Genomic DNA, 19754 nt, shown 5'->3' on the forward strand with positions numbered 1-19754 from the left:
TCATACCGCTCAGGAAGGAGACGCGTTCTGTCTCCTAGAGATGAATGTACTTTGGTGCGAAAAGTGCAAATCAATCCCAGAACAACAGCAAAGGACCTTGTGAAGATGCTGGAGGAAACAGGTACAAAAGTATCTATATCCACAGTAAAACAAGTCCTATATCAACATAACCTGAAAGGCCGCTCAGCAAGGAAGAGGCCACTGCTCCAAAACCACCATAAAAAAGCCAGACTACGGTTTGCAACTGCACATGGGGTCAAATATCATACTTTTTGGAGCAATTTCCTCTGGTCTGATGAAAGAAAAATAAAACTGATTGGCCATAATGACCATCGTTATGTTTGGAGGAAAAAGGGGGAGGCTTGCAAGCCGAAGAACACCATCCCAACCGTGAAGCACGGGGGTGGCAGCATCATGTTGTGGGGGTGCTTTGCTCCAGGAGGGACTTGTGCACTTCACAAAATAGATGGCATCATGAGGGAGTAAAATTATGTGGATATATTGAAGCAACATCTGAAGACATCAGTCAGGAAGTTAAAGCTTGGTCGCAAATGGGTCTTCCGAATGGACAACAACCCCAAGCATACTTCCAAAGTTGGACAACAAAGTCAAATATTGGAGTGGCCGTCACAAAGCCCTGACCTCAGTCCTATAGAAAATGTATGGGAAGAACTGTAAAAGCGTGTGAAAGGAAGGAGGCCTACAAACCTGACTCAGTTACACCAGCTCTGTCAGGAGGAATGGGCCAAAATTCATCCAACTTATGTTGGGAAGCTTGTCGAAGGCTACCCGAAACGTTTGACCCAAGTTAAACAATTTAAAGGCAATGCTACCAAATACTAATTAAGTGTATGTAAACTTCTGACCCACTGGGAATGTGATGAAAGAAATAAAACCTGAAATAAATCATTCTCTCCACTATTATTCTGAGATTTCACATTCTTAAAATAAAGTGGTGATCCTAACTGACCTAAGACAGGGAATTTTTACTTCGATTAAATGTCAGGAATTGTGAAAAACTGAGTTTAAATGTATTTGGCTAAGGTGTATGTAAACTTCCGACTTCAACTGTATCCGTCAGGAAAGATTTTTCGTACAGGTATGTAGATACAGTATGCCTCCATTCACTAACGCCATATAACCCTGATAGATACTGTTAGTTGTAAGGTTTGGTGACATTGTGTTTAACCCCTTTAGATATGACCATTTTTCAATCCCCTCTCTATGAGCTGCCATCCCAGCAACATGCTGTTGTTATCGGGGTTATACCCTCCTATCAGCTTTATTAGATATGAGGCCTGATTTTGATGGGTTGATGTGCTTTATTTGATTCTCTGTAGAATGAAACCTAGTATAGACTTGGCTGCTTTCCTTCCTCACAAGTTGTAGCCCTTGTAGGACAGAGAGAAGTTTCACCTATTAGCTATATAGTGCAGAAAACGGACCTGAGAACATGCCATTAATCTTCTCGCTTCCCCAGCTGTGGAAAGTAATGCATAACTAAAAGTCTGGTAAAATGAATTAATGATTTCAACCATGAACTTTTCTCCCAAAACACCATGAATCGTTTCCGGCTGATAATGCGTTCCGACCCTGGAGTGTGAAATGCCCGTTGCGTTGAGAGTATCCAGTTAATTGATTCGCAAATTATTTTGAAGTTTGTGGTGCCCAGGGGAGTGCTGGACTCTAATGACAGCCATTTCGGGAGAGTTTAAAAACTCTTTCTTTCCAAGCCTGGGTTGGATTGGATTAAGCTAACAACCCCCAAGTCCTGTCTGGAGGGGATGCTGGGGCACGGGTCCCATGTATCCACTTTCTCCCCACCCCGTAACCCCCAAGTCCTGTCTGGAGGGGATGCTGAGGCACGGGTCCCATGTATCCACTTTCTCCCCACCCCGCAACCCCCAAGTCCTGTCTGGAGGGGATGCTGGGGCACGGGTCCCATGTATCCACTTTCTCCCCACCCCGCAACCCCCAAGTCCTTTCTGGTGGGGATGCTGGGGCACGGGTCTCTAAAGTCTGTTCTGTGAAAATGACATGGTTTTAGCAACCTGCATCAATGTTGTCTGTTTGGTCATGAAGATACAGTCATGTTGCTGGATGAGATGCTGAGAAAGTATCCGTTGAGTGTAACATAAGTGGTCTCATCATCGGGGTGAAATCAGAAACGACCACATCAATTCATGACCTCCCTCTTGAGAGACAGACATATTTCGACTGTGGTTTTATGTCAAAGTGGTGGGATTATTGTGCCTATAATGATAATAGGAAGTGTTGAGGTCATCTCTATTGAGTAACCATCTCTGTAAGTACAGTATGCTTTTAGCTGGCGTCTGGTCGCATATTTGATAAACAACACATTGTGAAACATTGGTCATAAGCAATGTGAAAAGCATTGGAATCAAAGTTTGGATTCCATTCACAAAATGTCTTCCATTCCAATGAAGTTGGGCAGATTGGACTGATAGGAGAGATAGCATTTTGATGGATAGAGTGGGTACTTGAAAATGAGCCACATTTCCCCCATGGTTAAGATGTTTATTGTTTGAGTTATGTAAAAGGTGCTACTTCATTTAATGTACTTTTGTTTAGGCTATCTTTGTCAATACAGTACAGAAAAATACAGAAAAAATACTAAGCCATTTTGATGGAGTATAAGTATTCTCTCCTCATGGTGTAATTCTGCCAGGGTTGTTGTCTTTCTTCCAGGGGTCATTAACTTGTAAGTATCAACATACATTTTTTTCTGTAAACTTACATTTACATTTCTGAAGAAGTTAGACACCAACACGAATGGGGAATGATTGACTTGGACATAGTATAATGTCATTACTCTTTAAGTTAATTACATGGCTTCACTGTGACTGGCTTTAAGATGAGAAGAATGAAGGTTGAGAACAGCTCACAGTGAGAAAGCATTGTCAGTTGATCTTTCTGAGAAATCAGCTGCCACTGTCTGAAATAACCACCCTGCCTAATTGATCTCAACATGAAAGTACTGTAAGCTCGGTGAAGTTGTTTCCTTGTTTGTCCTGGAGGGTGGCGCAGGGGTGGCCTGTGGTAATGTCTGCATTATGCTCAGATGGTCTTGCTGTAGTGTAGCCCGACCCAGTACCTAGCGTCCGTTACTCCCCCACTAAGTGGCTGGGTCTCTGCTAATACCAAGGAGCCTGTAATCTGGGCCCATTAGCAGGCGCTGTCATTCAGACACACTGTGTCGGCCTGATTTAAATAAAATGAAATGAAGATGGTTGTTTCTGGTCCCTTGGCTTCAGTCATTGCCATAAACATATGCTCCGTGCCCTGCTTCTCTCCATCTTATTTCTCATTTTAATTTGTTGTGTGGGCTGTGCTAGAAATCACATTTAATACAATCCTCCCAGGGACTCTGTCATATAATAACATGGTAATTTCTGTGTATCCTTTTGAAAAATGAGGAAATTAATTCTTCCTGACATGTTGTAATTATTCCAGTGTGAACGGTGGATAGGCTCCCTCCCCAGCCCCCTATGTGTCGGAGGCAAGCGGCTGCTGGCGGGTGCCGAGGTGCTAATGCTGACCAGCAGCCCGTTTAATTTGAAACATGAGCAGACACCTTTCAACACACCTTCTTAATGTTGGAGTGCCTCACAAATTAATTCACTACTCATCTGGCAGCTCTACCTCAGGGGGATGGAGAGATGGGACACTATCACTATTAGTCAAGGTGTAGTTGTAGCCTAGGTTTGTGTGTGTGTGTGTGTGTGTGTGTGTGTGTGTGTGTGTGTGTGTGTGTGTGTGTGTGTGTGTGTGTGTGTGTGGAGATGGGAGAACCCTGGGGATCCTCTCCCAGTGCTGTCAGTAGGCCACCCTTTCACACATCTCCTCTGGCAACTGAGAGGTCTGAAATGCTCCCACACACATCACTGCCACATGTATGAGGCTGGAGCCTTATCTTAAACATCAACCCCTGTCCCTGCAAACATGCAAGGCTCCTTTCCGCTGTGTTAGTTTCCTCACAGGTAGTCTTGTAGTGTCTTCCCCAGCACAGGTTGAACTTAGTGTCTCTCTCTCCAAGCCAGCAGCAGCAACTCTATCCTGTGCCTGTCAGACAGATCCCTCCTTACCCCTCTCTCACCCCTCCCACCCCCTTCCTACCCACTCCCTTCCTCCTCTTACCACCAGGATCCCACTTTAAATATAACACCCCATGGGATCATGGATTAATTCATTGCCTGAAATTAAGACACCACAGTTGTTCCTATATGAAATATCTTCTGAATGACAAGGCAATTACACCCAGAGCTTGGTTTATGTTCAAAAAGAAATGTAATCGCTGCTCAACAAGGGAATCTTAATATCATCACTGGTCAAGAGCAGAGATACTTAATATAAGCAGCACTCTTCATCCAGAACGCTGCAGAATTTATATGATTAAGCAGAACTAAGAGTGGCACATCCAAGTGTGTGTGTATGTGTGTGTGTTTGTGTTATACTGTGCAAGTGTAATTCTGTGTGAATTTCTCAAAAGTGTGTGGGTATGACACATGCACTCTCACACGCACGTAGACAAAAAGCTGACACCAGACAAATAGACCTTAACTGACCATAGCATTCTCAATTAAACCATCTCATTGACATTCACCTCATCACGAAGTCCTCATTGAATGGTCAGCCACTGGATAGTCAGCAGCCAAATGTTTCCTAATTACCTGGGATTTGTCATTTGTACTTTTTCTCCCTCCATTCTCCTGTTTAAGCCTGACTTGAGGTCACAAAAGAGGGTCACAGAGGACGTTATGATTATGGAGTACAATACTGAGTCATGGAGATGACTATATTTCCTAAGAAAGGAAGACTACGTGCTCTAAGAAAGTAATATACTGCCCTTGTGTATTCTCACCAGAGCCAGCAGGTACTAACAGTACAAAGCAAGGAGGACGAAGGCACTCTTAATCTCATTAAAAACCTTTATTTGTATGGCATGTTCAATGGAACAAATAGACTCAACCTTGAACTCCCTAACCAAGGCCACGCTGCCGAAACACGTCAGAGTTTTAAAATATTTATTCCATTGAACATACCATGCAAATAAATGCATTTTAATTATATGAAGAGTGCCTTGGCCCTCCTTGCTTTTAAAAGTCCAATTTACCCCTTTTACCGAAGAGCACTTTCTATTAACAAAGACCTACTATTGTGTAGCCACGCAGCGCTTCCCTTCCTGTAGTTTGAGTTAGTGCAAGGCATTGTAGACATCCATGCTGTTAGAGAGAGAGGGAAAGTGTGTTTTCCACTCTGATTATGAACAGAATCTAAGGACCTGTGACAGGAAAAAAACAAAAAAACATAATTTATTGAACCTTTGGGGCCGGGTTAAAGACACAGAGCTGTAATTGATTTGGTGTGTGTATGCATGTGTGTGTGAGAAAGAGAGAGCGAGAGTTTGTGTGTGTGTGTGTGTGTGTGTGTGTGTGTGTGTGTGTGTGTGTGTGTGTGTGTGTGTGTGTGTGTGTGTGTGTGTGTGTGTGTGTGTGTGTGTGTGTGTGTGTGTATGCTCGTCTATGAGTGGGAGAAGGGCTTGCAGGCAGCCGTGGCGTCATGCTCTGGGAGAAGAGAGGAGAGCTTTGTGAGCGGTGGGTGGGTCCCCCCATGACTCAGAGAGAAGGAGAGGCGTCAACATGGCCGCCTGGCCCAGAGGAATTAACGTCCCCACACCCTGGTTAATCAGTGCCATCTTGGCTCTACGTCATCACCCAGCTAGGGAGCAGTCTCCTCTTCTCCCCTCTCCTCTCTCAGCTGCCTGGGCTGACATGTAGGCATAGGTTATAGCCAGACTCTCCCATTAATTAAAAGTCACTTTCCAGTGACCAGGTCAGACATGGTGGAGTAGAGTCTGTCTGTAGGTGGCCTCTCTCTCTCCGCTGGGCTCAGCCGCTCTCTCTCTCTCTCAGTCTCTCTCTCTCCGCTGGGCTCAGCTCTGCCCTGAGCTGGCCTGGGCTGTTAATGACTGAAGGCTGGAAGCAGCGCTCCATGCCAAGACCCACATGGCTGTGGTGGTGCATTAATTCAGCAGTCAATTTGACTGGAAGTTTGAAATCTGTGCTAGGTTAGGGGGACATGCTGAAGCTGTGTTAATAGCTAGCTTGTTGTCCATATGGTACTGCTTTAATGGAGCACATTTACTGCAGATGGTGAGAGTTGGTTGGGCAGAGGCAGCTTTTGGCAGAGGTCCGTTCTTCGAAAAGGCTTCTGTGAGTCCAGCGCTAGCTGTCCTTTAACACTGTCTATCCTCCCTATTTCTCATTCACCAAAACGCTACCCTTGAAATGTGGCCTGCTCTTAGTTTAAAACTCCAGGCTCCCCTGTTTTCTTTATGGATCTATGGAGAGGAGCAAATACAATGTGGCTCAGTCACTTTTTCCTGAATTCAGTCTCCAAACCGTACCTGTACTTCCATAGGGCGACGTGCTTCATCTGTCTCCATTACCACAATGGAGTTTTAGACAGCACACACTGCTGAGGAAACACAGGCAGAGAGACAAGAGGGAGGAAGAGAGAAAAAGAGAGAAGGAGAAAGATAGTTGTGAAACAGTAACAGAATGTGTCCAAGCAGCAAGAGAGATGCAGAGGGAAGGAGACAGGCAGGCAGACAGACAGAGAGATAGAGATGGACAGGCAGACAGACAGAGATAGAGAGAAACAGGCACTTCCTGTCCTGGTGGCAGGCTGGTCCTCTGCTAGACAGTGAGCTTGCTGAAGGTCTATGTTGTGGAGCCACTAAAGCATGAGACATGCATTCAGTGTCATGACAAAGGAACCCGGCCTCTATGGCTCACTGTCCATTCACTCAGTGGGTTTTTATCTAGGTTAGTTTAAGTTTCCTGTGGCTTTCCATAGCCTTGTTGCCTGTCTTGCTAACCTGTTATCAAGGAATCTAAACTTCAACTGCATAAACTCCAATGGCATAATCGACTGGCACATGATGTCGCTCTATTATGCAGTTATGTCGTGTGTTTCTCTGTGTTTGAGTCAGTCCCCTTACTAAAGATGAGAAAGAGAGGAGAGAGAGAGAGAGAGAGAGAGAGAGAGAGAGAGAGAGAGAGAGAGAGAGAGAGAGAGAGAGAGAGAGAGAGAGAGAGAGAGAGAGAGAGCGAGAGAGAGAGAGAGAGAGCGAGAGAGAGAGAGAGAGAGAGAGAGGAGGTGCAGAGAGAAGTGTGTGTGTGTTTTTAACACTCTTCTCAGAGTGGTGAGGAGACACGCTTGATTGGTTCGGCATGATTTGACTGTTGTTTTCTCACGTTGTCACTGGTGTGATGTTGGTATTATGTGCCCTGAGAAGAGCAGGGCTGAGTAGAGTGGGGAACAGAGCAGAGCAGGGCTGAGTGTAGTGGAGCGGGGAGCAGAGCAGAGCGGCGTCACTGGCCTAACCCCCTCCTCAGACACCTGATTGTGAGAAAAGTGTCGGCTGAGCCCACTGGGCTTCGCGGGTCCACCGCCCTGCTAAGTGCTGGCCAGGCTAGCCTGAAAGGCACAGTGTCCTTGGTCCTGTCACTCTTTCCATTCTCTCAGTGGCTTTGTCTCCACAGCCTCACTGGAGGAGAGGAGAGGAAAAAACAGCAAATTACACCCATGTCCCAAAAACTGAAAGCATTTAGGGCCAAGATGCTGGATCTCTTTTGCTCTGATGTGTGTTATTTATGATGACGTCTACAAGGGAGTCGACTGTTACAGCAGGAGAAAACACTCATTAGATACAGCAGGTTTTTTTCTTTGCCGCTACTGAGTATTGCGTTTTCTAACATGGGTTTTGAAAAGCACACTCCAGCTTTAGCTCTTGGCTGATCAGATGCTGGTGAGATGGTGATGTATTTTACAGGACAGGGATGTGACGATGTGTAATACCGAGACAATTGAATAACAAGCTGAAACTACACTGTGTGTCTTTCTATGAATGGGTGTGATGACTTGTACATATTTATTTCTGCTGACTTTACCATTGTCAGATAGGGAAGATCCTGGCTGTTTTACAGTCTCTCTGAAAGGGAATTTCCTGGTAATTACTAAATTCACTGAAGTACTTGTATTCCAACCCTTCACCCCACGGCTCCGCACCCAGTTTATTTTCTGTAATAATATGTTGATGATAGCGCTTAAAGAGAAGCACACAGCAGTCCAAAATCACAATATTCTGAAGACCAATAACAGAGGCTAATGAAACCTGTTGGGAATCATTTCAAGCCATGTGCTTCCAAAATGTTTCGGGCGAGGCTTCTGAACGACCTCTCCGAACAGTGACATTGTGAACCACACCCTCCCACCTCCATGGCGGTGCTTGTTCCAGCTTCGGCCCCTGTGGTAGGGCTCCTAGAAGCTACAGAGCCCTCGCCACACATGGACCACAGCTGGACCACCTCTGGCTGCTCCTCCTACCGCTCTGAGCCCTGCCAGAAGCTGGTCTGGCAGGGCTCAGCGGTTACAGAAATGTATGTGTCACTCTGGAGAGGGCTTAGGAAGAAGGCTGCGCTAGGATCAATAGGAAAGGGTTTATTTGTTACAAACATATCATCAGGCCCTTGCTGTATGCAAATCCACTCCCCTCTCTGAGGAAAGACTAGAATGAATGATGTCAATGCAAAGAAGAGAGGATGAGCTTCCTATCCTCAACACTGCCTTAATTAAAGACACACCTTATTAGAAGAGAAAGATGCATGCATTGCTCTGTGTTTTTTGCATGTTGCTTTTTTTCAGTGTTAAAATGGTTCTCTATGTATTTCTCCTGCCGCAGAACCCCACACGCTGACATGGAGGGCTTTCTTCGTAGCAGCTTTTTACTGAGGTTAGTTTCTTTTTCAGTTGTTGTTGTAAAGTTGTGGGTCAGGGGGTCAGGGGGTCAGGGGCTAAACTCATCTGTCCCTTCACAGCTCCAGCTCCCGACACCTACCCTTAGATCACGTCCCTCCCTGGCTGGGTGGGGTCGGTGGGAGGGTTGTGTGTCTGGGAATCCACCCCAGCTGTATGTTGTGAGTGTAGAATAGACACTTCCACCTTTCCCCCTCTAGAGCGCTCTCTGTGGCATGCTCACACTGATACCCACCACACTCCATAGTCAGACTGAAAGCAGTTGTCACTCTAACCTCACACACAGATGTGTAGAGAGACCCCCCCCCCATCTCACCCCTGGGTACTGTGCCTCTCAAACTAAGGTTTCCGTGTTCGTACTGCATGCTTTTGTCTGTCCCATCTTCTAGACTCATGGCCAGGACAGGTGGGGTGGGGGTCAGGGTGGGGCTTGGTTTGTGATGTACTGTTTCCTGTTGTGTGTGTGTTTGTACTTGACCGCAAAGTTAAAAAAAAAGTAACCTTGATGCTATTTTTATTTTAAACCCATCCTGTGAATTTGTGCTGTTATAACACGGAGGAAGTCAATAAGTGAGTATATTCGCCATTGGCTCCTCTTTCCTCTCCTTGTGAACAACCTTCTCCAGGCTTGAATGTTGCAGCCTAATTAATGGTGTCTCGTTAAAAGACGCAGCAGCAGCAGGATCTGCCTTTCAAAGCTGCTGTCAGCCAAACTTTAGTAAAGCTAATGAATCCTCTTTGATTTTTTTTCAAAAGGTCATTTATTTGATTAAATTAACAGCATTTTTTTCCCTCAGAACTGTTGGAACCCGGTAAAATAAAGGACGTGATAATGCCATTGATATAACACAGCTTTAGATCCTATTTTAAAAGACCCTATTAGTATCTAGTTTGAAAGGTTACTATTGAGTGTCCTTATTCTCTACACAGACAGCAGTAAAAAGACGTAGGATGAGCAAAGGAAATTCACAGTCAATTGCCCAGCACACCAGAATGAAGTGAGATTTGAGAGGCGGTATAGATCAGCCATTTAATTCCAAATATAGCACAAAAGCTCTCTGGGTTACCCTATCTAGAATATACATACTCCAAGCAAACATATATCTTCAAAAATCCTATTTATTAGAAATGTCCTTAAATAGACTCTTCTACTTAATTTGCATGTAGCCTCCGTTTCCAAGGCGTAGTGAGTGTTACAACTCCAGTGTTGGCCGGAGGCTTGGGATCATACTCAGGCATGTGTTGGATTATTGAAGGTATGTTGCCTCTAGTCATTTCCACTGGGCCACTAATGCTACAGAGTGGAGGATTGTGTTTGACTCCAGCCACCTGTTGAAGCAGCACCAGTTGGGCAGATATCTAGCTGAACAGAGGGTGGGGGAGGGCTGAAGAAAGCAACACCTCTTAAATCCAACTGAGATTCTTACAGCCCAATAACTTGAAGACCCAAATCGACCCACATAGACAAAACATGACCTTTGACTGCTAGCGTCTTTCGTAGCAATATCCTTTTGTTCTTTGTCGGAATCATTACTCTGAGAGAACACTGCGATTCATTGAAGTAAATACATCATTACGGTTCCTAATCCACATCCTTCTGTCAATGTCTGTTTTAATTAAATGAGAAGAGCCAGTGGAACGATATCACGCACACATGCTCGGGTGATTGGAGGACAGAGGTCTCAACAATCAGGCCAAGATTAAAGGCAGGCTTTGCCTCAGGGTTTGGCCTTTTGCTTGGCCATGGCTTGTTGTGTCCTGGGGAGGGAGGGTCGGAGGGAGAGAGAGAATGGGAGGGAGAAACAGGAGGGGAGGGGTATGGGAGACGGACCATGTTTCTTCAGTGTAGCTAGCACCACAACACATTTTCTTAAGCAACTGAATTGGGTCAAAGCGGGCTCTGTCAGTGCAATTATGTGAAAGTATGACAGCAACTCTGCCTTGTGCCTCGTTAATACATCTATTTCTGTGTAGTACTCTGAAAGGACATGTTGTCTATTAAACTCAGTCGTCTCCCCAGCTGTGTGGCCCAGAAGTTCCACTTCTGCTCTGACAGAGGGGCAGATGTTTAAGATGACTTTTCACATTTCATATCTGCGTCACTCATCTGCGTCACTCACTAACATATCGCTGGGCAGACTAGTCATTATTTTACACTAATGAGTCATCACTTCTTGTTTTGATTCATAATTGCAATAGCTGTAAAATGTACCAATCTCCCATTTTCAGTTTAGAAAATGATGCTGGTTGTTAATGCGCGCTGATGCAGGCAGAGGAATAGTCATTGTGAAAAATACACCAGGGAGAACTTTAAACAGGTTAACTTTATATTAATAATGTAGCAAGGAGCCTTTGTACTGTCTTAGAAAATAATGTCAGTCTGTTTAGATCTCACATGCAGAGCAGTATGTCTGCAACAAAGTGAAAGAATTCACTAAATTATACAGTTAGTGCACAATGTATTTTAGTGGAATAGGATCTGTTCTTACTCACATTAGAAGCCAACTTTGTTTTAGAGAAGCAGTGTTTCAATTTAGCTGCATATTTATGAAGAACATGTGATTATATTTGAGCAGATTATGTGTGTGTGTGTGTGTGTGTGTGTGTGTGTGTGTGTGACAGAGAGAGATCTGTAACAGTCCCTGGCTAATCCCAGTAGAGAGGACCTCCTCCTGCATCTCTCCCATTATTTGATGTAATGAAAGGAGAAAGTGTGTAACATGGAGATTGTTAATTCATTTAGTCTAACAAGATGAAGATAAATGCAACCCACTGAAGGTTGACTAGGCAAAGGGGCCCACTTAGCATTCCTTCTCCTCTCCCCTGCTCTCCCCTGCTCTCCCTTGCTCTCCCCTGCTCTCCCTTGCTCTCCCCTGCCTCACAATGGAGCACATTTAAAAGGTGCAGCTCCTCGTTTGGCCAACCCCACTGAGCTTTCACCCGTTAAATGTAGACGCAAAACATCTCACTTAACATTTCCTTCAGCCCTTACAACTTCATCTACAATTATCACCTTCCATGTGAGTGTTTATTAACCTCAATATGATTGTGATTAAAGCTGAAAATGTATCTATAGATACAATTCTTTGCTTTTTAAATGTGCTGGAATCTAATCAAGATAACACATCTCAGCCGCATTGAGTTGATGTTATTCTCCATGATTATTTATATTGCTTAAAGAAACCTTTTTGGCATTTTAGTTAGGAGGGTTTCTCTGTCTTTTAAGGCTGACCATAGAGCCATTTCGCTTTCCTCAGGGAGAGATGAGTGCCTTTCACTCATCTCTCCCTCAGGCCCAGTAGATCTGGGCCTGTTCAAGCATCTAGCTAGCTGCTACTCTCCATGTCCTCTCAGAAGGGTCTGTGTGACTCCCAGTCTTTCACCATATGAATGGCCCAGCTCTAATGAGGCTTGGTGGCTATTTGAGCAGCGAGAGAGACGGACAGAAAAGAGGACATTTTTCTAAAAAGCCAGACAGTTGTCTTCATTCACACCATTTTCAACAAATCAGCAGTCTATCAAGGATATTCTTCTGTGGACAACACCAGAACAATTATGCTCTCTGTTTTGGTGGCAGGGCAGCATTTTAAAGTCAGATCCTTAATAATGGCCTCATTATTGTTATTCTTAGACCAGGCCTCAGGATAAGGAATAGTTGCTCACAGTACGTCATTATTTAGCACATTTTGATTAGCTCATCATGTTTTCTATGTACGAATAGAATCATATGTAATTTAAGGCGAGGAGCTGTGCTCGCGGAACGCTGGCAACTGACTTAAAAGGTAGCACTTGATAGGCCATTAATATGAAGAAAGGTGGGAAAAATAAGGATTAGAGCTGTTGCCGTAGTAACTCAAACTTCCATCTGCGAGGGAACAATGGACTTGTGTTCCTCCACCACCTTGGCTTGAAAAAATAGAAAGCAGGAGAGAGAGTGTTCTGAAAGGACAAGACCCTTTTTAACAACGGCGTGGAATCCAGGCCTAATAGGCTCTTTGGTGTGAGCTGTTAGACGAGACCACTGGGGGATAGGACAGCGGAAAGGTCACCATGTAATCCAAGGACAGCCGAAGTCATCATCCCTTTTTACAATAGCAGTTTGTTTTGTGCTGCTTCCATGTGCTCAACACAGACACGGAACCTGCAGTTCACAAGTCAGTCACACTAACTGGAGGGAATGAGAGAGAAGAGAGAGTGAGAGAAAGGGTCTGTATGGGGGACGTGAGACGGTTTAGGGAAAGGGAGAGAGAGGGGAAACACGCCACACGGCCAAAACCTACTTGTTCCCTTACTGACTCTAAATAAACACAAACTAGATTTATACCAGAGACTTGGAGGAAAAATAACTTCTCCAATTAGAAGGATCTGTCAGAAGCTACTTGAAGTGCCTCCAGCCTTTTCCCATCCCTGTTCCCTCTTCCCCGTGCAGCAGGAGAGGGGAACGGACGGCTTCTCTGTTTGTTTCTGGCACCTCTAGTCTACACACTGCTCTGATAACAACGTTCCCTCTTGGATGATCTCTCTACACAAACACACCCTAGGAGTTAGAGGATCTATTCCATGCCTAGTACTAACAGGTACACATGATATCTTAACACAGTCTTTCACACAATTATATATGACAAATGATAAAAGCAAACCAACACAATAACTCCATTGCCAAAACCTGAGGAGTTACAGTAGTAATGAAAACACACGGTTGATATACTGTGTGTCGCCTTTTTATTTTAATCGTTGTATAAAAGTTCCTGTGAGGAGAGAGAAAGCACAAAGAGCTGATGTGATAGCTGAGTACTCTGTCTGGAGCAGAGTGGGTCCTCCTAAACCACTGCAGAGTTATAACCTTCTATGATCTACGGGCGTATGTGTTTCTCTTTACGTTTTATGTCCCTTATTACAGCTGCATACGTCTGCCCACATTAAGCTAATTTATGGCCCAGGCCACTGATACAGCAGTATAGGTTAATGAATTTGGCATTACTAATCAACTGTTATTGAGGGCGGAATATGAATCCAGAGTCTGGAGAAATAGCAGAGCAGGGAAGGAGAGAGGAGAACGGGAGGGACAGCGGACTGGCTGGGGTAGATGGGTTCATTTCTCCCTTTAGTCTTTTCTTACCACACAATGCCAAACTGTCCACAGAGTCCTCTAAGGAAAGCTGTTTTCCAACAACCCAGTCAAGTCTCATCACAGACTCATTCCTGATCGCATGTACACTACTGTTCAAATGTTTGGGGTCACTTAGAAATGTCCTTGTTTTTGAAAGAAAAGCAAAAATGTTTGTCCATTAAAATAACATAAAATTGATCAGAAATACAGTGTAGAAATTGTTAATGTTGTAAATGACTATTGTAGCTGGAAACAGCTGATTTTTTATGGAATATCTACATAGGCATACAGAGGCCCATTATCAGCAACCATCACTCCTGTGTTCCAATGACATGTTGTGTTAGCTAATCAAAGTTTATCGTTTTAAAAGGCTAATTGATCATTAGAAAAACGTTTTGCAATTATGTTAGCACAGCTGAAAAATGTTGTGCTGATTAAAGAAGTAATAAATCTGGCCTTCTTTAGACTTGTTGAGTATCTGGACCCCTACAAATCAGGTGGGCTAGACAATCTAGACCCTCTCTTTCTAAAATGATCTGCTGCAATTGTTGCAACCCCTATTACTAGCCTGTTCAACCTCTCTTTTGTATCGTTTGAGATCCTCTTCAAAGGGGGAGACACTCTAGACCCAAACTGTTACAGACCTATGTCTATCCTGCCCTGCCTTTCTAAGGTCTTCGAAAGCCAAGTTAACAAACAGATCACCAATCATTTAGAATCCCACCGTACCTTCTCCGCAATGCAATCTGGTTTCCGAGCTGGTTATGGGTGCACCTCAGCCACGCTCAAGGTCATAAACAATATCATAATCGCCATCGACAAAAGACAATACTGTGCAGCCGTATTCATCGGCCTAGCCAAAGCTTTCGACTCTGTCAATCACCGCATTCTTATCGGCAGAGTCAACAGCCTTGGTTTCTCAAATGACTGCCTTGCATGGTTCACCAACTACTTCTCAGATAGAGTTCAGTGTGTCAAATCGGAGGGCCTGTTGTCCAGACCTCTGGCAGTCTCTATGGGGGTGCCACAGGGTTCAATTCTCAGGCCGACTCTTTTCTCTGTATACTGTACATCAATGATGTCGCTCTTGCGGCTGGTGATTCTCTGATCCACCTCCACGCAGACGACACCATTCTGTATACTTCTGGCCCTTCTTTGGACACTGTGTTAACTAACCTCCAGACGAGCTTCAATGCCATACAACTCTCCTTCCTTGGCCTCCAACTGCTCTTAAATGTAAGTAAAACTAAATGCATGCTTTCCAACCGATCGCTGCCCGCACCTGCCCGCCCACCCGCCTAGCATCACTACTCTGGACGGTTCTGACTTAGAATATGTGGACATCTACAAATACCTAGGTGTCTGGTTAGACTGTAAACCCTCCTTCCAGACTCATATTAAGCATCTCCAATCCAAAATTAAATCTAGAATCGGCTTCCTATTTCACAACAAAGCATCCTACACTCATCCTGCCAAACATACCCTCGTAAAACTGATTTTCCTACCGATCCTTGACTTCGGCGATGTCATTTACAAAATAGCCTCCAACACTCTACTCAGCAAATTGGATGCAGTCTATCACAGTGCACTCCGTTTTGTCACCAAAGCCCCATATACTACCCACCACGACGACCTGTATATTCTCTCGTTGGCTGGCCCTCGCTTCATATTCGTCGCCAAACCCACTGACTCCAGGTCATCTACAAGTCTCTGCTAGGTAAAGCTCCGCCTTATCTCAGCTCACTGGTCACCATAGCAGCACCCACCCGTAGCACGTGCTCCTGCAAGTATATTTCACTGGTCACCCCCAAAGCCAATTCCTCCTTTGGCCACCTTTCCTTCCAGTTTTCTGCTGCCAATGGCTGGAATGAATTGCAAAAATCACTGAAGCTGGAGACTCATATCTCCCTCACTAACTTTAAGCATCAGTGTCAGAGCAGCTTACAGATCATTGCACCTGTACATAGCCCATCTGTAAATAGCTCATCCAACTACCTCATCCCCATATTGTTATTTATTGTTTTATTATATTTAAAAATATATGTTTTGCTCCTTTGCACCCCAGTATCTCTACTTGCACATTCATCTTCTGCACATCTATCACTCCAGTACTTATTTGCGAAATTGTAATTATTTCGCCACTACGGCCTATTTATTGCCTTACCTCCCTAATCTTACTTCATTTGCACACACTGTATATATACTTTTTTATTATGTTATTGACTGTATGTTTGTTTATTCCATGTGTAACTCTGTGTTGTTGTTTGTGTCACACTGCTTTGCTTTATCTTGGCCAGGTCGCAGTTGTAAATGAGAACTTGTTCTCAACTGGCTTACCTGGTTTAATAAAGGTGAAATAAATAAATAAATACAATCTGGAACATCAGCATTTGTGCATTCGATTAGAGGCTCAAAATGGCTAGAAACAAAGAACTTTCTTCTGAAACTCATCAGTCTATTCCTGTTCTGAGAAATGAAGGATATTCAATGCAAGGAATTGCCAAGAAACGGAAGATCTCGTACAACGCTGTGTACTACTCCCTTCACAGATCAGCACAAACTGGCTCTGACCAGAATAGAAAGAGAAGTGGGAGGCCCCGGTGCACAACTGAGCAAGAGGACAAGTACATTAGAGTGGAGTCGCCTCCTCACTGTTGACGTTGAGACTGGTGTTTTGCGGGGTACTATTTAATGAACCTGCCAGTTGAGAACTTGTGAGGCATCTGTTTCTCAAACTAGACTCTCTAATGTACTTGTCATCTTGCTCAGTTGTGCACCGGGGCCTCCCACTCCTCTTTCTATTCTGGTTAGAACCAGTTTGTGCTGTTCTGTGAAGGGAGAAGTACACAGCGTTGTACGAGATGTTCAGTTTCTTGGCAATTTTTCGCATGGAATAGCCTTAATTTCTCAGAACAAGAATAGACTGACGAGTTGCAGAAGTTTCTAGCCAATTTGAGCCTGTAATCGAACGCACAAATGCTGATGCTCCAGATACTCAACTAGTCAATGAAGGCCAGTTTTATTGCTTCTTTAATCAGAACAACAGTTTTCAGCTGTGCTAACATAATTGCAAAAGGGTTTTCTAATGATCAATTAGCCTTTTAAAATGATAAACTTGGATTAGCTTACACAACATGCCATTGGAACACAGGAGTGATGATTGCTGATAATGGGCCTCTGTACGCCCATGTAGATATTCCATAGAAAATCACTTGTTTTCAGCTACAATACTAATTTACAACATTAACAATGTCTACACTGTATTTTGGATAAATTTGATGTTATTTTAATGGCCAAAAAATGAGCTTTTCTTTCAAAAATAAGGACATTTCTAAGTGACCCCAAACTTTTGAATGGTAGTGTATCTGAAAAGAGATTGTTGATAAGATTAGCTTTAATTGGACAGAATGTTTTGTGGAGAAAAACTGTGTCCTCAGTCAGTGGAACACAAGGATGACCTCTTTACGAAACTTCAAACAGAGGTGTCTCTCAATGGATGAGAATCACTTAGAATTATGGATATTTTTCAAAGAAAAACATTCATTTAACTGTTTAATTTCTCCATATCTGCTTTGATTTGATGCTTAGTGCCTCCTTAAAAAGCTTCTATGAATAGCTGATGTGATTATAGACTTTGTAGGGGAATTGAGGTCCTTTACATCCCATACAATGTAGAAAATGTCTCGTCTCACACCAAACAATGGGCACGTTATGCAAGCAGAATCGAGCAGTTAGGTACCTCACATTTACCTCTTAAAACAGGACACTACATTCAGAGAACCGGGAGAACCGGGGCCATTCAGGTAGAAAAGGCCAACTGTGACAACTTGGAATATTGTGCCGCGTTCGTGCTGATGTACATTCTCCAGAAACATTCTTGGCCCTGCTGAGGAGAGACATGATTTTCTTACTGTAGTTGTGCTATGGACACTGCCCCCGATACCCATAAGTAAGCAATACCACTACCCTGAACACATTGACAGTGTGGCAGTTTTACAGTCTCCATTAATATGGCCTCTTTCCCCATATCTCTTTCTGTTTCTCTCTCTCTCCCTCTTTTTTTTCTTTCCCTCACTCTCCAGCCCCCTATACCTCTACAATCTACTCCTGACATACTCTCGGCGTGAGCCAAGCCTTTCAATTTAGATTTCAATTATCATGTTAGTTTTGTGATTAGACTTCTGTCCTCCAGGAATCAGACCTCTCTGCTCCTCTCTCTTCCCCTGCAATCAGATCCCATCTGATGATTGGCGCCTATAATTACAGAAGTTATTGAATATGCAGATCACTGCTTACTCTTGGTGGGCTGTTCATAATGCATTAACTCTAACTGTATGAAACAAGGGTCCCCGGTAAAGAGCCACTTCAGTAATGAGAGAGGCCCTGTGTATGCCATTAGTCAGGGATAATAGCCTTTAGTATTTATTTATTTACCTTTATTTAGCTAGGCAAGTCAGTTAAGAACAAATTCTTATTTTCAATGACGGCCTAGGAACAGTTCAGGGGCAGAACAACAGATTTGTACCTTGTCAGCTCGGGGATTTGAACTTGCAACCTTTCGGTTACTAGTCCAACGCTGTGTGTGCGCGTGTACGTACGCACCGGCCTGATGCCATAGAGGCTGCAGCTGTTGGTCCCAGTTCTAACCAGCCAGGGCTAGCCTGCTGCACTTCACTGTGGAGGCAGTGGGCACAGCACAGCCAGGGCTCCCACTATCCCACAGCATGGAGCTCTATCTACTGGCCAGCCTCGTCTACACACAGACACACACAGGCAGGGTGTTTATGAATCATTCAACATGAGGTATTTCCCCACAGACTGGCAGGCCCACGGTCTTACTGTATGTGACTACCATGGTCTCACGCCCTGTCCTGCCATGATGCAATCCCCCAGTGGCTCTGAGTGGAAGAGAGGAGAGGAGAGACAGCTACTTCACAGGGCCTGACTGACTGCCACATCAGAAAGGGGAAGTGGGACATTTTGACAGATTCAGAGAAAGCTTTTAGAGATGTCTCCTCTCCAGACCCTCTGCTGTGTGGAGTTATTGACAGAGGTACAGATGGGCCTCTAAGCCACAGCACATGATCTCTCCCTCACTTCCAGAATTTAATCTTCTCCTGACGTTCTTAGATGTTCAATTTTGTAGTGTGGTTCATTTCATGATACGCATTACACAGGTAGTCAGAGACAGATCTAGCGAGACACTCTGTTCCATGCCAAGTCTAGTTAAGTGATGGGCAAAACATGAGTCTACCTTATTCATTATTCAGGAGTTAGCTAACTTTCTCCTTGCTTTGACGTTCATTTGTTTTTCACATTAAGCCTGAGGCAAAGCCGTTCTGATTTAGTGTTTGGCTCCTGTTGTGTTTAATTCAGGAACACCATTCCTAAAAAACACAGCCCACCTTTATTTTTAGCTTGTGAGCTGTACCTGCCATTTATAGCCGGCTGTCCCGTTCTTAGAGTGACTGGCTGACTAGCTGGCTGGCTGGCTGGCTGGCTGACTGACTGGCTGACTGGCTGACTGATACTTTTCTGATGTCTTACATGGGATTTGTACATTACACTGCAGGAACCTGGGGAGGCCCTCCCAAAGAACAAAGATAGACACACATCCTCGTGCACCACACATGCACACACACGCACACACGCACACACTCATATACACACACGCAGCCACACATACACTCCTCATACGCAGCATTTCTACACATTCAGCTATAGTTGTACACATAGTTACAGTAGCATATATATATTTAACTGCACAGCGTGAAGGCAAAATGTGCATTTATAATAGATGAAT

At 44.2% G+C, this 19754-nt stretch overlaps 1 protein-coding gene across 5 annotated transcripts in view; it reads left to right on the forward strand.

The window, feature by feature from the left end:
- Positions 1-19754, forward strand: part of LOC115203234 (transcription factor SOX-6) — a 193700-nt gene that overhangs the window by 40794 nt on the left and 133152 nt on the right. For 4 of the 5 annotated variants that reach the window (XM_029767735.1, XM_029767734.1, XM_029767732.1 and 1 more), the window contains one exon: positions 8768-8818. The exons of the other annotated variant lie outside the window; for it this stretch is intronic. In XM_029767735.1, coding sequence (XP_029623595.1) covers positions 8784-8818 — 35 coding nt within the window. In that variant the 5' untranslated portion in view covers positions 8768-8783. The remainder of the gene's footprint in view (positions 1-8767; positions 8819-19754) is intronic. 5 annotated transcript variants of the gene reach the window in all.

Source organism: Salmo trutta, chromosome 12 (assembly GCF_901001165.1).
Source record: "Salmo trutta chromosome 12, fSalTru1.1, whole genome shotgun sequence".
NCBI lineage: Eukaryota > Metazoa > Chordata > Actinopteri > Salmoniformes > Salmonidae > Salmo > Salmo trutta.